At 48.5% G+C, this 22,167-nt stretch overlaps 1 protein-coding gene across 7 annotated transcripts in view; it reads left to right on the top strand.

The window, feature by feature from the left end:
- The window catches only part of ank1 (ankyrin 1), a 208,595-nt gene that overhangs the window by 144,910 nt on the left and 41,518 nt on the right, over nt 1–22,167 (top strand). For all 7 annotated transcript variants that reach the window (XM_033014019.1, XM_033014023.1, XM_033014024.1 and 4 more), the window contains 11 exons: nt 875–962; nt 1,798–1,913; nt 8,243–8,467; nt 9,538–9,692; nt 10,590–10,801; nt 12,497–12,701; nt 15,148–15,244; nt 17,189–17,417; nt 19,712–19,837; nt 20,905–21,024; nt 21,941–22,025. In XM_033014019.1, the coding sequence (XP_032869910.1) occupies nt 875–962; nt 1,798–1,913; nt 8,243–8,467; nt 9,538–9,692; nt 10,590–10,801; nt 12,497–12,701; nt 15,148–15,244; nt 17,189–17,417; nt 19,712–19,837; nt 20,905–21,024; nt 21,941–22,025 (1,658 nt within the window). The remainder of the gene's footprint in view (nt 1–874; nt 963–1,797; nt 1,914–8,242; nt 8,468–9,537; nt 9,693–10,589; nt 10,802–12,496; nt 12,702–15,147; nt 15,245–17,188; nt 17,418–19,711; nt 19,838–20,904; nt 21,025–21,940; nt 22,026–22,167) is intronic.

Raw genomic sequence — 22,167 nt, 5'->3', positions numbered from 1 at the left:
GTTGCACATTGGCAATAACACCACACTGTTGGCTCAGTCGACCTACACACCCAGTGCGAGTGGAATTATCTCAACAGTCCATGGTGGATCAAGGCTCCCATCTTGCCATGTTGAGCATCTTTCAGCTCAGGTTCCTTTTTAGCTGCGTCAAGTTAACTGAGGAAGGACATTCTTGCTATTGAGCGAGTGCAGCGCAGATTCACCAGGTTTGTGAATTTGTGGAATTCTCTGCCTCAGAAGGCAGTGGAGGCCGATTCACTGGATGCATTCAAAAGAGAATTAGATAGAGCTCTTATGGGGTAGCGGAATCAAGGGGATATGGGGAGAAGGCAGGAACGGGGTACTGATTGTGGATGATCAGCAATGATTACATTGAATGGCGGTGCTGGCTCGAAGGGCCGAATGGCCTAATCCTGCACCTATTGCCTATGCATCTATGTATCGATGTAAAGAGCCAAGATCAGATTTAGGACGACAAAAATGCTGGAGAAACTCAGCGGGTGAGGCAGCATCTAGGGAGCGAAGGGAATAGGCAACGTATCGGGCCGAAAACCTTCTTCAGACTGATGTAGGGTGGGAAGAAGAAAGGAAGAGGAGGAGCCAGAGGGCTGAGGGAGAGCTGAGAAGGGGAGGAGACAGCAAGGGCTATCGGAAATTGGAGAGGTCAATGTTCAGGCCACTTCTTGAACATCAGACGTAGGACATCACCCAGAAGTCCAGGCCATGATGTAGAGCTGGTGCATTTGAGTCTTCATTCCAACATTGATAATGTCATGGTGAAGGTGTGCGTGGATGACATTTTAACTGGAGGAGAGTTGGAGATAGGTTAAGGGGAAGCTGGTGTGAGTTTCTTTGTGTTTGTCATTCGCTCCAGGTCGTGCTCTCCTGCAGTGCACAGAATGTCATTTGCCGCTCCGGAAAACATGGCTGCAAAAGACCAACTCGCACCTCAAGCAGAACAGGTATGGACACATTGGTCTTTTTCAATCTTTTGACTTTAGAAACACAGCACGGAAACAGGCCCTTCGGCCCACCAAAGCCGCGCCGGCTAGCCATACTAATACTAGTCCTATAACTTGTACACTCGCACTATCCTACACACCAGTTTACAATTTTACCAAAGCCAATTAGCCTGCAAAAACCTGCACGTCTTTGGAGCGTGGGAGGAAACCGGAGCACCCGGAGAAAACCCACGTGGTCACGGGGAGAACGTACAAACTCCGCGCAGACAGTGCCCATAGTAAGGCAGCAACTCCACCGCTGTTCCACCCGTGCCTCCCGCAAAACTGGCATGGATTTTCCCCACGGGATTGAAGGGCGGGTATAAGGTTGGTAAAAAATGCAGCTCGCTTGTGCTCTGTTTAATTTAGTTTAGTTTAGAGATACAGCACGGAAACAGGACCTTCGGCCCACCGAATCCACACGACCAGTGAAACCCGCACATTAACACGATCCTACACACACTGGGGACAATTTACACGCATTCCAAGCCAATTAACCTACAACCCTGTATGTCTTCGGAGGGTGGGAGGAAACCTGGAGCACCCGGAGAAAACTCATGTGGTCACAGGGGGAACAGGTCTCCAGGTTCCTCGCAAAGACATACAGGTTTTTAGGCAAATTGGCCCTAGTGTGTGTCGGATAACACTAGTGTACGATCGCTGGTCGGCGAGGATTCGGTGGGCCGAAGGGTATGTTTCGGCGCTGTATCTCTCCATACTAGACAGCACCCGTGGTTGGGATCGAACCCTGTGTGCAGTGAAGCTGTCTCACTTGTACCTCCCCCTCTCTGTGCAGCAACAGGCATCCATCTCCCTGTCCAAGGACTTTGATGAGGACTCCTTCACGCCCAGCAGCCCGGCCACTGAGACGTCTGATAACATCAGCCCGATTGCCAGTCCCATCCACACAGGGTAAGTGGGCTTTGGGTGGTGCGTCCACTAGACCGATGGGTTGCCCTGGTCTTCACGAAGACAAATGCAGTAGACGTCCTCTCTGGACCAGACCCACTGGGGAAGTGAGTCTGGGATGTCTAGACTGGAGGTCACCTCATGCAGTGTCTCTCTCGTTTTATCTCCATCAGTGAACTCAGCAGGCCTTCTGCAGACATGTACGATAGCACCAACTCTGTCGACAATGCCAGCATTGTCCTTCCTGGGTAAGTGGTATAGGAGAGGAGTTTCTCAACCTCCTTCCATTGTCTCTCCCTAACGCACTTCTTTCATCTTCCCCTTGTAGAAGTCTTCCATGTGAAGATTAGTTCCTCACCCTCTCGTGGGAGGTTGCTGGGGACCAGGGGGGCAATCTGCACCCAGCAACGTCTCCTGTCTATCTTGTTTCATGTCTCACTAGTGAAGCCACCAGCAGTGTTGCTCCTTGTAACACACTTGAACCTAACCCTGTCCGGTCCGGGTAAGTGTGGCCTGAAACTGCAGTCGGTTTGGTCAAAGTCGGGCACCTTTGCAGCCGCACCCCTGCAGTCCCCTCCAGCTTGCAGCTCTGTCCATCCCCCGCAGGCAATGCGGAACTAGCGGGAGCTGCATCAAGGGTCACCCCTACCAGGGTCGGGTCAAATGTCCCATAGACAGACACGTACGTCAATGTAGGAGCCAGAGTGGGGTGAGGGAGGGAGGGGGGGGGGGGGGGTTCAGAGGGTGGTCTTTAGTCAGAGGGAAGTTAATCTGTGGAACTCATTGCCACAGGGGGCTGTGGAGGCCAAGTCAGTGGAGATTTTTAAAGCAGAGATAGACAAATTCTTGATTGGAACGGGAGTCAAGGGTTATGGGGGGAAGGCAGGCAAATGGGATTAGGAGGCGGAGATCAGCCATGATTGAATGGTGGAGTGGACTCGATGGGCCGAATTGCCTAATTTTAGTCCTATAACTTGTGAACTTGTATGAGAGAGGGGGCATATTGGGATCAGGTGAAAGATTAGGGTCGGAGTTTGATTAGGGGAGAAAGGTTAAGGTCAGGGTTTAGGATGGGGTGTAAAGATTAGTCAGAATCTGGGATTAGTAGAAAGATTAGGATCATAGAAACATAGAAAACAGGTGCAAGAGTAGGCCATTCAGCCCTTCGGGCCAGCACCGCCATTCAATGTGATCATGGCTGATCATCCAGAATCAGTACCCCATTCCTGATTCCTTGATTCCGTTAGCCCCAACTCTCTCTTGAAAACATCCAGTGAATTGGCCTCCACTGTCTCTGTGGCAGAGAATTCCACAGATTGACAAATCTCTGGGTGAAAAAAGGTCAGGGTACAACTGGCATAAAGAACTCGGGCTGTGGCTTGTCAGTAGACGGGGGCACAGTTTCCAAAGTCTCGTCACCCCTACCAATTGTGGCTAGTTGTGTGCTCTGATAGATTAACTCATCTGTGTTGGATTAACCTGTGTCTAGTTGACCAGTCTACTAGATTAACCTGTCACTGTCAGATTATTTGTGTGATTATTTAGCCAGATAGTTTAACCCTTTGTTGTCGGAGTAGTTTCTCTGCCACCAGTCTGCCCGATACTGCAAACTGAAAGATTCATTAATTCATCATCTTTGAAAACATTAGCAACGCAATGAATGAATGAATGAATGAATGAATAAGTTTATTGGCCAAGTATTCACATACAAGGAATTTGCCTTGGTGCTCCACCCACAACATGACATACAGTGACAGTTAGGAATAACACAGTGGTGCTTGTTACCAACAGGAAGTTGCAAAGAGCAGGCTTGCATCCTTCTGAAAACCAAAAGGATAAAGGGATATTCCATTGGGTGTGTTTAAATTGATTAACAGATGTAATAATAATAGATCGAACTGAGCCAATTCATTCGGCAGAACACAAAGTGCCGGAGGAACTCAGTGGGTCAGGCAGAACCTGGGGAGGGAATGGACAGGCGAAGTTTCGGGTCGGGAGTCAGTCTGAAGAAGTGTCCCAACCCGAAACGTGAGTGTCCACTCCCTCTCCGGATGCTGCCTGACCTGCTGTGTTCCTCCAGCACTTTGTGCTTTGCTCAGGATCCCAGCATCTGCGGTTTATAGTGTCTCCGTGAAGCCACTTCCTTCGTGGGATTAGGGTTAAACTCTTGAATCAGAAAAAGACACAACGTGCTGGAGTAACTCGGCGGGTCAGGCTGCATCTCTGGAGAACAAGAAGAGTCTCGACCCGAAACGTCACCCATTCCTTCTCTCCCCAAAGATGCTGCCTGTCCCGCTGAGTTACGCCAGCTTTTTCTGTCTATCTTCAGTTGAAACTAGCAGCTGCAGTTCCTTCCTATACACGGATAGGTGACGCTTTGAGCCGGGACCCTACTTCTGAATACCAAAGATCCTACAGCGAGCAAGATAGTCAACTCGGCGAAAAAGACGTTGTACGGTCATGGGTAATTTTCGGCCCCATTTCCGTAACCGGCTTCCGTCTCCGCACCAAAGATCCCATAGTGGAGCAAAGATACAAGTGCGGAGATGGAAGCAGGTTACGGAAACATCCTCGTAAAAATAAAAGTTATTTGGTAAAAATCTTCTCCCCATTTTCAGAATTATAATTTATAACACGAACTGTTCCCCCGCAACGTTGATTACATTACAAGTCGGGTCGGTTCGGGTTACTGAAATGGATGAAAACAAGGCTCATGTTCTGCTCCGCTGCGTACTACACATCAGCCCATTGTATTTATAAGGAGTGGTCTATCTTGCTCCGCTATAGGATCTTTGCTGAATACAATGTACAATGAGTAGATTGGAGACCCACCTAAGCGTTGGAATGTGCTAGCCACCAGCAGTCAGTAGATATATGCTGGTGTGCATAGAAACTGAAATCCAAAGGCCTACTCCACCATATGTAGGAAAGAACTGCAGATGCTGGTTTAAATCGAAGATAGACACAAAATGCTGGAGTAACTCAGCCGGACAGGCAGCATCTCTGGGGAGAGAAGGAATGGGTGACGTTTCGGGTCTGAGGAGGGGTGTCGACCCAAAACGTCACCCATTCTATCCCTCCAGAGATGCTGCCTGGCCCGCTGAGTTACTCCAGAAATTTGTGTCTATCTTCGGCCTTCTGCACAATGTTAGATTATGAAGTGAGATCGATCGTGACCTTGAGTACTGGACATGCTTCAGACTTGGCAGAAGCATCTGCTAACAGCACAGTATACTGCGGCAGGGTAGTAAACTGAAGCTGTTAGAATAGGCGTGGAGGGACACAAGCGTGGGTGGTGATGTAAGGGCTGGCCTACCAGCTATCATTCAGCATGTTACTAATACTTCACGACGATAATGTTCACTCAAATGGTGACATCCTTTTAACGATTCACGAAACAGGCCTTTAATCGCAGGGCTTTACTGCAAATGTAATGAATGCTTTGAATCTCCTGCCTGGAGTATTTCATTTGCCGCTAGCTGCATTCTAACAATCTTCCTGGTGAGTGTCTGCTGGCAGGCTCGGAGCTCATTTCATTAATTGATTTCCAAAGCTTTAAATTGCAATGCGATCATCAGTGAAAATATCACAGCGTTGAGATAATCTTGGGGAGAATTCAGCTGCAGATGAAGGTTTAATGCTGTCGTGACGATTTTTCGAAAAATTCATATTCACAGGTGATAGGAGCAGAATTAGGCCATTCTGCCCATCAAGTCTACTCCGCCATTCAATCATGGCTGATCTATCTCTCCCTCCTAACTCCATTCTCCTGCCTTCTCCCCATAACCCCTGACACACCCATACCAATCAAGAATCTATCTATCTCTGCCTTAAAAATATCCATTGACTTGGCCTCCACAGCCTTCTGTAGCAATGCTGGGGGTGAATGAGGCTGCAAAGCTTGATGCTAGAAAATAAAGTTATGCCCCTGTCCCACTTAGGAAACCTGAACGGAAACCTCTGGAGACTTTGCGCCCCACCCAAGGTTTCCGTGCGGTTCCCGGAGGTTCCCGGAGGTTTTTGTCAGTCTCCCTACCTGCTTCCACTACCTGCAACCTCCGGCAACCACCTGCAACCTCCGGGAACCGCACGGAAACCTTGGATGGGGCGCAAAGTCTCCAGAGGTTTCTGTTCAGGTTTCCTAAGTGGGACAGGGGCATTAGGTTGCATCAAGCAAGCAAGTTTATTTATATCGCACATTTCAACAACAAGGCAATTCAAAGTGCTTTACACAAAGCAATCAAAAGCAATTAAAACACCATTAAAAAGAATAAATAAAAACAAGCTAAAATAGAATAAGACGTATAAAATACAAGAATAAAAATTACAGTGCCATTTTAGAAATGAATAATTATTTAATTTAACTAAAATTGAAAGTAATTAAAAGCAGCGTCAAGGAGAAAAGTCTTCAGCCCCGATTTAAAAGGACTGAGATTTGGAGCGCACCTGCATTTTTCAGGAAGTTTGTTCCATCTATGTGGTGGATAAAAACTAAACGCTGCTTCTCCAAGTTTAGCTCTGACTCTGGGGACAGAAAGCATCAGGCTTAAGCAAAAGGTTCGGAGTTTAGCCTAAACACAAATTCACCATTTGAGGTCACCAGTGTTCAGACAATGATCTAAGATGGCGGCCAACGCAGGCGACTCTTTGTGTGCCCGTCATAGAGGTGGTTCAACAATCACGCATTACCAATGATCCAACTCTTTGAGATCTCCACTCCAACAGCAGCGTTTTTTACTTTATCTCAAGAGGGTTTATTGTCATGTGTCCCTGATAGGACAATGAAATTCTTGCTTTGCTTCAGCACACAGAACATAGTAGGCATTTACTACAAAACAGATCAGTGTGTCCATATACCATGATATAAATATATACACACATGAATAAATAAACTGATAAAGTGCAAATAACAGATAATGGGTTATTAATAATCAGAGTTTTGTCTGAGCCAGGTTTAATAGCCTAATGGCTGTGGGGAAGTAGCTATTCCTGAACCTGGTTGTTGCAGTCTTCAGGCTCCTGTACCTTCTACCTGAAGGTAGCAGGGAGATGAGTGTGTGGCCAGGATGGTGTGGGTCTTTGATGATGCTGCCAGCCTTTTTGAGGCAGCGACTGCAATAAATCTCCTTGATGGAAGGAAGGTCAGAGCCGATGATGGACTGGGGCAGTGTTTACTACTTTTTGTAGTCTTTTCCTCTCCAATTGGACACTGTTGACAGCTCGATTGTAATCATGTGTTGACTTTCCGCTGACTGGTAGCACACAGCTGAATCTTTTCACTCTACCTCGGCACACGAGACAATAAACTCAACTCAACCCAAGACCTGAGGAATGTTTTCAGTCAACCAAGCAGAGATTCAAGATTCTAGGTTGGGCGATCGTTTCGCCGAACACCTCCGCTCAGTCCGCAATAACCTACCTGAACTCCCGGTGGCTCAGCACTTCAACTCCCCCTCCCATTCCCAATCCGACCTCTCTGTCCTGGGTCTCCTCCATTGTCAGAGTGAGCAACAGCGGAAATTGGAGGAACAGCACCTCATATTCCGTCTGGGGACCTTGCGTCCGTATGGCATTAACATTGAATTCTCCCAATTTTGCTAGCCCTTGCTGTCTCCTCCCCTTCCTTAACCCTCTAGCTGTCTCCTCCCACCCTCCCATCCGCCCGCCCTCGAGCTCCTCCTCCTCCCCTTTTTCCTTCCTTCTCCCCCCCACCCCCCATCAGTCTGAAGAAGGGTTTCGGCCCGAAACGTCGCCTATTTCCTTCGCTCCATAGATGCTGCTGCACCCGCTGAGTTTCCCCAGCAATTTTGTGTGCCTTAGAGATTCAAGAGTCGATCGCTGGTACCATTCTATTTATTGAAAGATGTAGAATGGAAACTGGCTCTTTGGCCCATCGACTCCACGCCGACCACCGATTGCCCATTCACATGGCTGCAATGCTATCCCAATGTTGCACCCACTCCCTACACAGTAGGGGCAATTTACAGAGGCTGGTTTACAATTTACAGAACCGGAAAACACGCACGTCTTTGGGATGTGGGAGGAAACCGCAGCACCCGGAGGGAAACCCACGCCGTCGCGGGGAGAACGTGCAAACGCCACATAGATGGTACCCAGGGTCAGGATCGAACCTGGGTCTCCGGCGCCGTGAGTCAGCGGCTCTACCACTGTGTTTCCCAAGAGTTAGGAAACTATTACCTGCAATAAGAGGCCGGTGGAGACTACTGGCGGGGTCGGTTTTACGTCACGTAGTCCTCTGGAAGTCCGCGCGCGTCACGAGGGTTGTGGGGGGGGGGTTCCCCCGTGCTGACTGGTGGTCTCTCTCTCGGCAGATTTCTGGTGAGTTTCATGGTGGACGCCCGGGGGGGCTCCATGAGAGGCAGCCGGCACAACGGGATGCGGGTCATCATACCGCCGCAGACCTGCAACGCCCCCACGCGCATCACCTGCCGCGTGGTGAAGTCCCAGAAGCTGGTGAGCCCACCGCCACTGGTGGAAGGAGAAGGGCTGGGGAGCAGAGTGGTCGCACTGGGACCGGCCGGGACTCGCTTCCAGGCGTAAGTGTATCTTTCTTGTCCAGCGTACCCAAGGTGGAGGACTTCTAGTGTAGAGATACAGTGCGGAAACAGGCCCTTCAGCCCATTGACCAGCAATCACCGCAAACACCAGTTCTATCCCACACGCATTAAACATTATATCTTGTATCTGTATACTGTCTAGTGTTTTCATTGACTGGATAGCACGCAACAAAAAGCCTTTCACTGTACCTCAGTACACGTGACAATAATACTCTAAACAAAACTAAAATGAGTTCTCTACTAGAACTGGACCAGTCCATATCCCTTGATTCCCGTAATCTCCAGAAATCTATTAATTTTATGTACAGTATTCTGATGGCAATAATTGCAGTGGAATGAACAAACAGAAGTCTGATGTGGAATATGTTATAGGAGTACAATTAGGCCATTCGGCCCATCTAGTCTCCACCATTCAATCATGGCTGATCTCTGCCTCCTAATCCTATTTTCCTGCCTTCTTCCCATAACCCTTCACACCCATTCTAATCAAGAATTTGTCTATCTCTGCCTTAAAAATATCCACTAACGTGGCCTCCACAGCCCTCTGTGGCAATGAGTTCCACAGATTATCTCTCCTCCATCTAAAGAAGTTCCTCATCACCTCCTTTCTAAGAGAGCGCCCTTTAATTCTAGAGGCTGTGACCTCTGGTCCTAGACTCTCCCACCAGTGGAAACATCCTCTCCACATCCACTCCCTATGCCTTTCATGCCTCTAGACAAGTTAGCAATTTAAACCAAGTGTCAATTCTTGAATTAAGTTGATGATTACATTTTGGTCGTTCTCCAAGGCTGAGTGTTTTCAAAACATAGAAAATAGGTGCAGGAGTAGGCCATTCGGCCCTTCGAGTCAGCGCCGCCATTCAATATGATCATCCAAAATCATTCCCTCGTTCCTGCTCTCTCCCCATATCCCTTGATTCCCTTAGCCCTAAGAGCTGTATCTAACTCTCTCTTGAAAACTCGTTGAATACAGTATTCTCCGCTGTATTCCCCCAGTGAATGTAATTGACCTCTTGTTCCACCGTCGCCCTCCCTCTCTGTTCATCCAGCCCCGTCATTGTGGAAATCCCGCACTTTGCCTCGGTGGAGCACTCGGACCGAGAGCTGGTGGTCTTCCGCAGCGAGAACGGATCGACGTGGAAGGACCACCGGAACTGCTGTGGGCCGGAGCAGCTGGAGCAGCTCCTGAGCGGAATGGACGAAGGTAAGGATGCGCTGGGGTCTGGGGAGCGGGCCGTGGAGACTGGCTCCCAAACCATGGCTGGCTTTCATACGTTTGTATGGGACAGGAGCTGAATTAGGCCATTCAGCCCATCAGGTCCACTCTGCCATTCAATCATGGCTGATCTTTCTTTTGTGTCTATCCTGGTAGACCTCCTCTCCAAAGTCTCATCTCTCGCAGCCAGGGGTAACGTTGGCAGATGCCTGGTAGACCTCCTCTCTAAAGCCTCCATATCCTTCCTGCCAGGCTATTTAGTGATTTAAATCTGTGACATAGCCAGGCTGGGATTTGAACTTCTAGTGATCTTTTCATGACTAGAACCATCTCTCAGCATTCAGGATAGACACAAAAAGCTGGAGTAACTCATGGGACAGGCAGCATCTCTGGAGATAGGGAATAGGTGACGTTTTGGGTTGAGACTCTTAGTTTAGTTTAGAGCGGAAACAGGCCCTTCGGCCCACCGGGTCCGTGCCGACCAGCGATCCCCGCACAATAACACCCACTAGGGACAATTTTTACATTTACCAAGCCAATTAAACCTACAAACCTGTACGTCCTTCTTTGGAGTGTGGGAGGAAACCGAAGATCTCGGAGAACCGAGGAAACCTGTCCTATCCATGTACCTGTCTGTGTTCAGACAGTGTACGTTCAGAAAGAAGCCAGTCTTAGTAACAAACAAGATCTCGGAGACCACGCAGGTCACAGAGAGAACATACAAACTCCGAGCAGACCACACCTGTAGTCGGGATCGAACCCGGATCTCTGGAGCTGCATTTGCCATAAGGCAGCAACTCTACCGCTGCGCCACCATGACTTCTCTGCATTCAGGAGGGGCGTCGGCAGATGCCTTGTACTGACCATGGCTTTGTGTCCCTACAGATCTGGACTCGACGGACGAGCTGGATCGCAAACGCATTTGCCGCATCACGTCCATGGACTTCCCGCTCTACTTTGCCATCGTCTCCCGGATCAAGCAGGACACGGAGTGGATCGGGCCTGAGGGCGGCGTGGTGAGCAGCACCCTCGTACCAAAGGTCCAGACAACCTTCCCTGCGTCAGCAGTCATCAAGAAAGTCCGCCTGGGGCTGCAGGTAAGCACTCACCTTGATCTTTACAGCTGCTATGAACCGCAATAATGTTCCTCAACATTTCATCTTTAACGGCCTGTCCCACTTTCACGACCTCTGCCGAGTTTGCCCTCGACTCGTACTCGCAGCATGGTCGTCACGAGGTCGTAGGAGGTCGTAGCTGACAATAAATGTGAACAAGTTGAACACTTGAACTTGAAATAGGAGAGATATGAGGTGAAACACAAGAGAAATCTCTTGCTGTTTACCATGTGATGCAGCAAGTTGAAAGGTTAAAGGAATGTCTCCCCAGTCTTGATAGAGTCATGGTCACACAGAGGGAGAAACAGGCCCTTCAGCCCAACATGTTTGTGCCGTCCATCAAGGCACATATCTTTACAAATCCCATTTACCAGCACTTTTCCCTGCAGTGTAGGATAGAACTGGTCTCGGTGGGCCGAAGGGCCTGTTTGCACACTGAATCTCCAAAACTAAACCAAACTGAACTACAGAATGGTCTAGAAGGTTTAGTTGTGTGACCAGTGTGCGTGACTCTCTAATGGCATTGGATGTTGATAATAATTCTTTCCAAAGTACCTTAAATCCTAGGGGATCATCAAACATTTAAAATACTTAAGAAAAATATTTTATCACAGTCGAGTGGTTGCAATTCACCTCCAGTCCGATGTTTGATATTCCATTTGTACTAGGACTTTGTTCAATTCACAGGATGTGAGCATTTTGATCTATAAAATGCCACTGGGTATCTGGGCATCTTTCCAGAACTTTAACTGAGCTAAATGTGTAGGAAGGAACTGCAGATGCCGGTTTAAACCAAAGATAGGTACAAAATGCTGGAGTAACTCAGCGGGGCAGGCAGCATCTCTGGAGAGAAGGAATGGGTGACGTTTCTGGTCGAGACCCTTCCTCGTTGAAATGACCATGGTAGAGTAAAAAGGGAGAGACAAAGTCTGAAATCAAATTCATAAATTAAACATGGACACAAAACGTCACCCATCCCTTCTCTACAGAGATGCTGCCTGTCCCACTGAGTTACTCCAGCTATTTGTGTCTAAGTGAACTAAACCCATTGATGTGTTCGTACCTGCACCATTGATGTGTTCTCTCTGTCCTGGGTCTCCTCCATGGCCAAAGCGAGCAACACCGGAAATTGGAGGAACAGCACCTCATATTCCGCTTGGGGAGTTGGCATCCTGGGGGCATGAACATTGAATTCTCCCAATGTTGTTAGTCCTTGCTGTCTCCTCCCCTTCCTCAGCCCTCCTGCTGTCTCCTCCCATCCCCCAGCCTTCGAGCTCCTCCTCCTTTTTCCTTTCTTCTCCCCATCCCCCCCATCTTCACACTGTGTTATTGATTTTCTGTTTTTGGACTGAATTCTGTTTTTAATTTGTGTCTCTGTGATGTCTGTATTACTTATTTTATTCTGATTATATGTTTTTATTTCTATTAATCTATGTAAGGTGTCCTTGAGATGTCTGAAAGGCGCCCATTAAATAAAATTTATTATTATTATTATTATCCCGGATCAGTCTGAAGAAGGGTTTCGGCCCGAAACGTTGCCTTTTTCCTTCGCTCCATAGATGCTGCTGCACCCGCTGAGTTTCTCCAGCTTTTTTGTGTACCTTCGATTTTCCAGCATCTGCACAGTTCCTTCTTAAACACGATGTGTTAGTACCTGATGGTCATGTCTTTCCCCAGGCCCAGCCTATTCCCGACGAGCTGGTGACAAAGTTGGTGGGTAACCAGGCAACCTTCAGTCCGATTGTAACGGTGGAGCCACGGAGAAGAAAATTCCACATCCCGATAGGTCTCTGCATCCCACTGCCGCCCTCGTGGAGGAACAGCCGGCAGAACAGCTGTGAAGGCGATGAGACCAGCCTGAGACTCCTGTGCAGCGTTATAGGTCAGTCCACCTCACCCCCTCTGCACAGCTTTTGGTGAACCTCACACAGGCGGTGAACTTCACACACGAGTTGATGTTGCTTTGTCTTCAGAACAAACTTCCCTAGTTACAACATAGTTGCACGGGCGACACGGTGGCACAGAGTTGCTGCCTTGAGGGGCTGTCCCACTGTACGAGGTAATTCAAGAGGTCTCCCGAGTTTCCCCTGATTCGAACTCGGAGAATTACGGTAATAGCCGCTCATAGGTACTCCGGGCTCTCGTGGACATTTTTCAACAGGTTGAAAAAACTTTACGAGTTTACCGCCGTTAGTGTTACGAGCCGCTAAGAGACGTCCTGAGCTCCGACGTACCCGCTACGTACATTCTACGTACTTACCACGAGTTTGATTTTTTTTTTAACTCGGGAGAGCTATTGGGTAAACTCGTATAGTGGGACAGGCCCTTTACAGTGCTTGCAGGCCCGTAGATCCGGGTTCGATCCCCACTACGGGTGCTGTCTGTACGGAGTTTTACACGTTCTCCCCGTGACCTGCATGGGGTTTTCTCCGAGATCTTCGGTTTGTAGGTTAATTGGCTTGGCTTTGTACACTTGGTATGAGTGTAAATTGTTCAGAGTGTGTGTAGGCTTGTGTTAATGTGCGGGGATTGCTGGTCGGTGCGGACCCAGAGGGCTGAAGGGCCTGTTTACGGGCTGTATCTCTAAACTAAACTAAGCTAACCTCAACAGGGGTCTCACTAGAACGATTGCTCGCTGACCCAAACGCCTTTATATCATTTCATTCCTTGTCTTCCCCTCTCTATCACACATGCTCATTCCAACGAGGAAGTGTCTAGATACGAAACGTCACCCATTCCTTCTCTCCAAAGATGCTGCCTGTCCCGTTGAGTTACTCCAGCATTTTGTGTCTGTCTTCGGTGTGCAATGATGCCTTTATTGGTGTGTGCAAAGTGCAAACACATAATGAAGTTCCTGTCTCAGAAACAGTCCAGTCGAGTATTGCAATACCTAAGCATCGAACAGCACCTTGGGTAGTTTACATAGATACATAGACAATAGGTGCAGGAGTAGGCCATTCGGCCCTTCGAGCCTGCACCGCCATTCAATATGATCATGGCTGATCATCCAACTCAGTATCCCGTACCTGCCTTCTCTCCATACCCCCTGATCCCTTTAGCCACATAGGCCACATCTAACTCCCTCTTAAATATAGCCAATGAACTGGCCTCAACTACCCTCTGTGGCAGAGAGTTCCAGAGATTCACCACTCTCTGTGTGAAAAAGTTTCTTCTCATCTCGGTCCTAAAGGATTTCCCCCTTATCCTTAAGCTGTGACCCCTTGTCCTGGACTTCCCCAACATCGGGAACAATCTTCCTGCATCTAGCCTGTCCAACCCCATAAGAATTTTGTAAGTTTCTATAAGATCCCCTCTCAATCTCTTAAATTCTAGCGAGTATAAGCCAAGTCTATCCAGTCTTTCTTCATATGAAAGTCCTGACATCCCAGGAATCAGTCTGGTGAACCTTCTCTGCACTCCCTCTATGGCTATAATGTCCTTCCTCAGATTTGGAGACCAAAACTGTACGCAATACTCCAGGTGTGGTCTCACCAAGACCCTGTACAACTGCAGTAGAACCTCCCTGCTCCTATACTCAAATCATTTTGCTATGAAAGGATTTACATCCCAGTGGTATGAACATTTACTGAACACTGACATTGACTCCTCCAATTTCAGATAGTCCTTGCTTTCTCCCTCCTTCCCCTCCCCCTTCCCAGCTGTCGCACAAACCTACTGCCTCTATTCTACCTGTACCTGCATCTCCATTCCCTTTCTTTCTCTTTCCTCTCGTCCCGACTCTCTCCCGTTTCTCGTTCCAGCCTCCTGCCTGACATCATCCAGTCTCCATTCAGAGGGCCAGCCATGAGTGCAGGATGTAAAATAGTACACACACGGCTTGTCGGCAGAGTATTCTCCAAGCGTTCCGTCCTCGCTGGCTGTGCAAACAGAAACCGAGCGTGCGATTTGTTGCGGAGACGGAGGAAAGCGCTCTGTCACTCCGCCCGGAGATGGCAATAACGGTGTTGGTCTCGTTGACCCGTGCATGCATTCATGCTGCTCAGAACAACAACCGGCTCCTCTCCCTGCCCTGTAGAACGGAGCGGTTCAGGAGATCCTTCACCCCTGCAGCCATTAGATTTTATAATACTGACTGCTAGGCTGTAGCGGGATGCTTTTTTGCATTTTTTAAATTTTAATTGTTAATTATTGGTCTTTTTAAGTATTCATTGCTCTCAGGTCCACATGGTATTTTATGTATTTTCAGTCTGCATTCGTTTTGAATGTGTGGGTTTGTTGGTTGGGGGCTTCTGGACATCTGAATTTCCCTGAGGGGATCAATAAAGTATTTATTAGTATTATTATTATTATTATTATTCATCCTACAGGGGGAACGGGAGCTGCCCTGTGGGAGGATATCACAGGGACCACCAAACTCCTCCACGCTAACGACTGCGTAAATTTCACCACCAATGTATCGGCAAGGTGAGCAGTGTTCCTGGAGATAGAACGCGGAGCCACTGTCTGAAAACAGCTCTGAGAATAGATACGGACAAACTGAACCCCCTCCACACACACACCTGGATCTCCTGCCATCAGGCAAGAGGTACCATAGCATCAAAGCCCGGACTACCAGGCTGCTAAACAGCTTCCTGCCACAGGCTGTGAGGCTGCTAAACAGTCACTCTGTACTCACAGTCACCTGATTCTGCGACTTTGCACTGACATTGTGATAACTCTGACACTGGCCACTCAAATCAGCTGCCCTGGACATTTTAATCATTGTTTTTTCTGTATTTTAATGTTGCTGTTTCACCTGCTTTTAACTATTATACTGTTTCATCAGGGACTGGGTGTTTTTACTGTTATTATGTGTGAAATGTTTTAAGTTTCATGTGGGATGCTCCGGTATTCCCTGGGAAATGTCTTCTCATTTTGCACTGTACAACTGTTGCTTTGCAAGATGACAATAAAGGATTGGTTGATTGATTGAAATGTTCAGCATGGCCATTGTGGGGCGAGGGCTTGTTCCTCTGTAGGGTCATAGAGTCGTAGAGTGATAAGGTGTGGAAACAGGCCCTTCGGCCCAACTTCCCCACACTGGCCAACATGTCCCAGCTACACCAGTCCCACCTGCCGGCAGTTGGTCCATATCCCTCCAAACCTGTCCTACCCATGTATCTGGTAGACAAAAGTGCTGGAGAAACTCAGCGGGTGCAGCAGCATCTATGGAGCGAAGGAAATAGGCAAAGTTTCGGGCCGAAACCCTTCCGGGTTTCTGCCCGAAACTTTACCTATTTCCTTCAGTCTGAAGAAGGGTTTCGGCCCGAAACGTTGCCTATTTCCTCCGCTCCATAGATGCTGCTGCACCCGCTGAGTTTCTCCAGCACTTTTGTCTACCTTCGATTTTCCAGCATCTGCAGTTCCGTCTTAAACACTATCCATGTACCTGCCTGTGTTCAGAAAGTGCATATTCAGAAAGAAGCCAGTCTTAGTAACAAACAAGTACACAAAAGTGCCGGAGTACCTCAGCGGGTCTGGCAGCATCTCTGGTAAACATGGAGAGGTGACATTTCACGTTGTTGTCTGAGGAAGGGTGCTGACATGAAACGTCACCTATCCAGGTTCTCCAGAGCTGCTGCCTGACCCGCTGAGTTACTCCAGCACTTTGTGTCTTTTTCGGTAAACCAGCATTTGCAGTCCCTCATGTCTCCAGTCTCAGTAACGGTGGCCGTGAAGTTGCTGGGTGGTTGCAAGAACCCATCTGACTCAATGTTATTTTTTTCGGAGACGATGTCTGTCGCTCATACACATCCGACCCCTAGATGGCACCATAGATCACCAGTTTAGTTTAGTTCAGAGATACAACGCAGAAACAAGCTCATCGGCCCACCGAGTCCAAATAGCCTACAAACCTGTACGTCTTTGGAGTGTAGGAAGAAACAGGAGCACCCGGAGAAAACCCACGCAGGTCACGGGGAGAACGAAGAAACTCCTTACAGACAGCACCCGTAGTCAGGATCGAACCTGGGACTCTACCTCTGCACCACAGTGCCACCCAGTTGGCTTACTCTGAAATGGCCTCTCCTCTTGGGACAACGAGGGCTAAGCAATAGGTGGCCAACCCAGAGGAAAAACCTTTTCACCCAGAGAGTTGTGAATCTGTGGAAATCTCTGCCACAGAAGGCAGTGGAGGCCAATTCACTGGATGTATTCAAGAGAGAGTTAGATATAGCTCTTAGGGCTAACGGAATCAAAGGAATATGGGGAAAAAGCAGGAACGGGTTACTGATTTTGGATGATCAGCCATGATCATATTAAATGACGGTGCTGGCTTGAAGGGCCGAATGGCCTACTCCTGCAACTATTTTCTATGTTTCTAACCCTTGAATGAATGACCAGACCATGAATGTTGTTACTGTCCTGCAGGTTCTGGTTGGCGGATTGTCCCCGCACTGCGGAGGTGGTGAACTTTGCCACCCAGATCTACAACGAGCTGATGGCGGTACCCTACATGGCCAAGTTTGTGGTGTTCGCCAAGATGCACGATGGCCGCGACGGCCGGCTGCGGTGTTACTGCATGAGTGATGACAAAGTGGACAAGACCCTCGAGCAGCACGAGAATTTCACGGAAGTGGCGAGAAGCAGGGACATTGAGGTGCGTCCTCTCACCCTTCCAAATCCCCTTGCGGGTCGCTTGGTGTTCAGAATCGGTCGTTGCAAGATTCAAGATTCAAGAGAGTTTATTGTCATGTGTCACTGACAGGACAATGAAATTCTTGCTTTGCTTCAGCACAACAGAACATAGTAGGCATGACTACAGAACAGATCAGTGTGTCTATATACCATTATATAAATATATACACACATGAATAAATGTGAATAACAGATAATGGGCTATTAATGTTCAAAGTTATGTCTGATCCAAGTTTAATAGCCTGATGGCTGTGGGGAAGTAGCTATTCCTGAACCTAATAATAATAATAATGGATGGGATTTATATAGCGCCTTTCTAATACTCAAGGCGCTTTACATCGCATTATTAATTCACTCCTCAGTCACACTCGGTGGTGGTAAGCTACTTCTGTAGCCACAGCTGCCCTGGGGCAGACTGACGGAAGCGTGGCTGCCAATCTGCGCCTACGGCCCCTCTGACCACCACCAATCACTCACACACATTCACACACATTCACACACAGGCAAAGGTGGGTGAAGTGTCTTGCCCAAGGACACAACGACAGTATGCACTCCAAGCGGGATTCGAACCGGCTACCTTCCGGTTGCCAGCCGAACACTTAGCCCATTGTGCCATCTGTCGTCCCAGAACCTGGTCGTTGCAGTCTTCAGTTGCCACAATTTATATCAATATCTAAAATAGAAACCCGCAGAGTCACAGGGAGAACGTGCATACTCCACACCAACAGCAAGGATCAAATCCCAGTCGTTGTTGTGAGGCGGTGGCTTCACTTACTGTGTTATAATCTTAAGTGTTGGCCTGGAAATCTCTTAGATTGAGTTTCAACACCCAGCCCACTTTTAATGAGAACGACCACTTTTAATGAGGTTTCATGGTCAGTTTATTGTCAGATGCACCAGTTAAGGTACAGTGGAATTTGAGGTACCCAGCAGCCACACTAAGTGAACAGCAGCAGGGCACACACCTACATATAATAAAAGTTAACACAAACATCCATCACAGTGGATTCCACATTCCTCACTGTGATGAAAGCCAATACAGTTCAATCTCAATATCAAAAACAGCAGCAGTCAAACCACTTTTTGAAAACTCACTCCTGGTAAATCTGATTTCTCTGTATAATTGCTGTCGTTGTGCATAGCAACAGGAGTAGGCCTCGAGCCTTTTCTGCCACTCGGTGTTGCCATGGTGATGTGAATGTGGACCGAACTCCACAAGCCTGCCACTGTCCCATGTCGCTCAGTGCCTTCATTTTAAATTTGACCATTTGTTAATGAACCGTTTGCTGGTACTTGGGGGATTTCCCTTCTCTGATGTGGGTTGTCTCTTGAGAGGCATTGCTTCCACCTGGCATTGGACAAGGCCACCATTTAATGTCTGCCAAAGATGGCTCTCATCTGGGTTTCTGTGCCTTGTGTACGTACCCTGTGGTTGACTGGTCATTGGGTTCGGCAGCATCCTGATAGCCCAGCCCCTTGTGCTGCTTAACAAAGACAGGCATTCAAGAGAGAGTTGGATAGAGCTCTTCGGGCCAACGGAATCAAAGGATATGGGGAGAAAGCAGGAACAGGGTACTGATTCTGAATGATTGGCCATGATCATATTGAATGGTGGTGCAGGCTCGAAGGGCTGAATGACCTACTCCTGCACCTATTTTCTGTGTTTCTATGATCAGCAAGTGGCTTGGTCTTACCTCCAGAAGCCACAACAAAAAGCAAATCTCGATTAGATAGACACTAAATGCTGCAGTAACTCAGCGGGTCTGGCAACATCTCAGGAGAGAAGGAATGGGTGACTATTCCAAGTATAATTTCTCTGGCGTTCCTTCTCTCTCCGTCCCTCCCCCACCCTAGTCTTCCTGCGAGTATCACTGTTCGTATCCCTCGGTTGTCACCTCTTCCGCAGCCAACAATGGATCATTGTGGGCTCCACCTTTCCTTGGTCATCGGTGCCGGCTCTGATTTGTTCTGATTTGTTCTTAAGCAAAGCAAGAATTTCATTGTCCTATACAGGGACACATGACAATAAACTCACTTGAACTTGAACTTGAACTTGAACTTGAACCTCTGGTTTCCCTCTCCCCTGACTTTTGGTCTGAAGAAGTGTCTCGACCCGAAATGTCACCTGTTCCTTTACTCCAGAGATGTTGCCCGACCCGCTGCGTTACTCCAGCATTTTGTGCCTTCCTTCGGTGTAAACCAGCACCCGTGGGTCCCTTCCTAAACTAATCTCCGTTGCTCTTTCATCGTGCGCAGGTGCGAGAGGGGATGCCGTTGTACGTGGAATGTTCCGGCAACATCGTGCCGGTGAGGAAGGCGGGGCAGCAGCGGTGTTTTAACTTCCATTCCTTTAAGGAAAACCGCCTCCCTATCACCATCAAGGTCAGTCACAGTGAGAGATGGTGCAGGAAGACAGTCATAGAGTGATACAGTGTGGAAACAGCCCATCTTGCCCACACCGGCCAACATGTCCCATCTACACTGTCCTATCCATGTATTTGTCCGTTTCTTAAACGTTGGGATAGTCCCAGCCTCAACTACCTCCTCTGGCAGCTTGTTCCATACCACTCACATTCCTATTAAATCTTTTCCCCTTCACCTTAAACCTATGTCCTCCTGTCTTCGATTCACCTACTCTGGGCAAGATACTCTGTGCATCTACCCGATCTATTCCTCTAAAGATTTTATACACTGTGGCGATGAGATTACAACTCATTACAGCCTGACTCTCTGCTGCAAGTAGTTCCCTCCCCCCGCCTCATCATTACCAACCCCACAACCGTTTTTACACAGCGCATGTGAACCTAGAACATTTATCGTAAACCAAATCGATGGTACTGGTGCATTAACAGTGTTCTATTCTGCCCCTGAAGGCTGTGTAGATTCCTGTCACTATTAATCATATTAATAAGTGTATACTAACAGCGGCATATTGACCATAAATCTCTACCAGTCTTGGCCGTTCATCGCCCTTGGCTCCAGAGCACATTGACAGTAAATTAGCAGAAGGTGGACAAAAATGCCGGAGAAACTCAGCGGGTGAGGCAGCATCTATGGAGCGAAGAGTCTCGACCCTTCTTCAGACACGACCCGAAACGTCACCTATTCCTTTGTTCCACAGACGCTGCCTCACCCGCTGAGTTTCTCTAGCATTTTTGTCCACCTACGATTTTTCCAGCATCTGCAGTTCTTTGTGAGACGGCAAATTAGCAGTACAGTAAACTCTAAATTTAACCCACGTCTTTACAACGGATTTTGGTTACAGCGGACAAACCTACCGATGGATGCCGATGCCAGTCCCGTCTCACGGAAACAGTCCATTCGGCCCACTGCGCCCATGCCGACCTGCGATCATTCCGTACGCTAACACTACCCTACATACTCGGGACAATTTATTATTTTCTATCTATGGAGAGAGAGTGCTTTATACTTGTCTTGCCTTTGTCCAGGTGAGGGAACTCAGCAAGGACCACGCTGGACACATCTCCTTCCTTCGCAAGCCCACGAAATACGAGGATCTACAGCACATCATCTGTAACCTGAACATCACCATGCCTCCATGTGTGAAGGTAAGGTATTGTTGCCCCGCAGGTTCACTGGCCCAGAGGGTAGCTAAACACTGCATGTGGCATGCACAGCCTAAAGCTGCAAGACAACTTGTTCTGTTTGATCTTCTGTTTGTGCACGCCAGGTTGATTGCACTCGTTGAAACAGGGTGGACCACGTGAAGGTTGCAATCCTCCACCCCTAGCTAAACACGAAGTACTTGCTAACACTGGGACCCCAACTTTAATATTCTAGTGCTGAGAAGCTGAGCAGAAAATCCGCCCGTGTTTCCATTCTGATCATTACTCCAAAGGCACTATTCTCAAAGGGACGGGCTCATGACACTGTTGGCGGTAGAGTTGCTGCCTTGCAGCGCTTGCAGTGCCGGAGACCCGGGTTCGATCCCGACTACGGGTGCTGTCCGTGCGGAGTTTGTACGTTCTCCCCGTGACCTTGTAGGTTTTCTCCAAGATCTTCAGTTTCCTCCCACACTCCAAAGACGTACAGGTTTGTAGATTAATTGGCTGGGTATAAGTGTAAATTGGCCCTAGTTTGTATGTAGGATAGTGTTAATTTGCGAGGATCGCTGGTCGGTGTGGACTTGGTGGGCCGAAGGGCCTGTTTCTGCGCTGTATTTCTAAACTAAACATGCTTTTTTTCCTTTAAGGCAGCAGATTCTGAAGGATGTGTAAATGAGCTGCCTAAAACTATGGACAGTTGTGGGGTGGGTGATGAGGAGTGGGGGAGGGGGGGGGAGGGGGGGGGGGAGAATGAGGGAGCTTAGTCATGAGGGAGCTTTGCCTCGGGGGTCAGTACGTGAAGCTGCTCAGCTTTCAACTGCGTGACTACTAGCTGCAGAGAGCCGGGGCTGCAATGAGCTGCGATCTCCTGCCTGTTGGCGTCTGCCGTATATTCTAAGTGCGTTCTCTCTCCTGCCAGGTGGATGGGAGTGAGGAGCGACGACGCAACCTGACCCCGTTGGCCCTCCGTGAGCGATACAACACGCTGACCGAACCGGCTATGGGTAAGGGCCTGTCCCACTTACACAACCTTGGCTCGCAAATTACACAACCTCGTGGTCGCTTGAGGCGTACGGGCACCGTATGGCCACGCGGGGCCGGTCCCACTTAGAAGCGTGGAGTTGTGCGGGTTTGTTCACGAGTTGC

The sequence above is a fragment of the Amblyraja radiata genome, chromosome 39 (genome assembly GCF_010909765.2).
Source record: "Amblyraja radiata isolate CabotCenter1 chromosome 39, sAmbRad1.1.pri, whole genome shotgun sequence".
Lineage (NCBI taxonomy): Eukaryota > Metazoa > Chordata > Chondrichthyes > Rajiformes > Rajidae > Amblyraja > Amblyraja radiata.
This window is presented reverse-complemented; position numbering and strand designations above follow the sequence as displayed.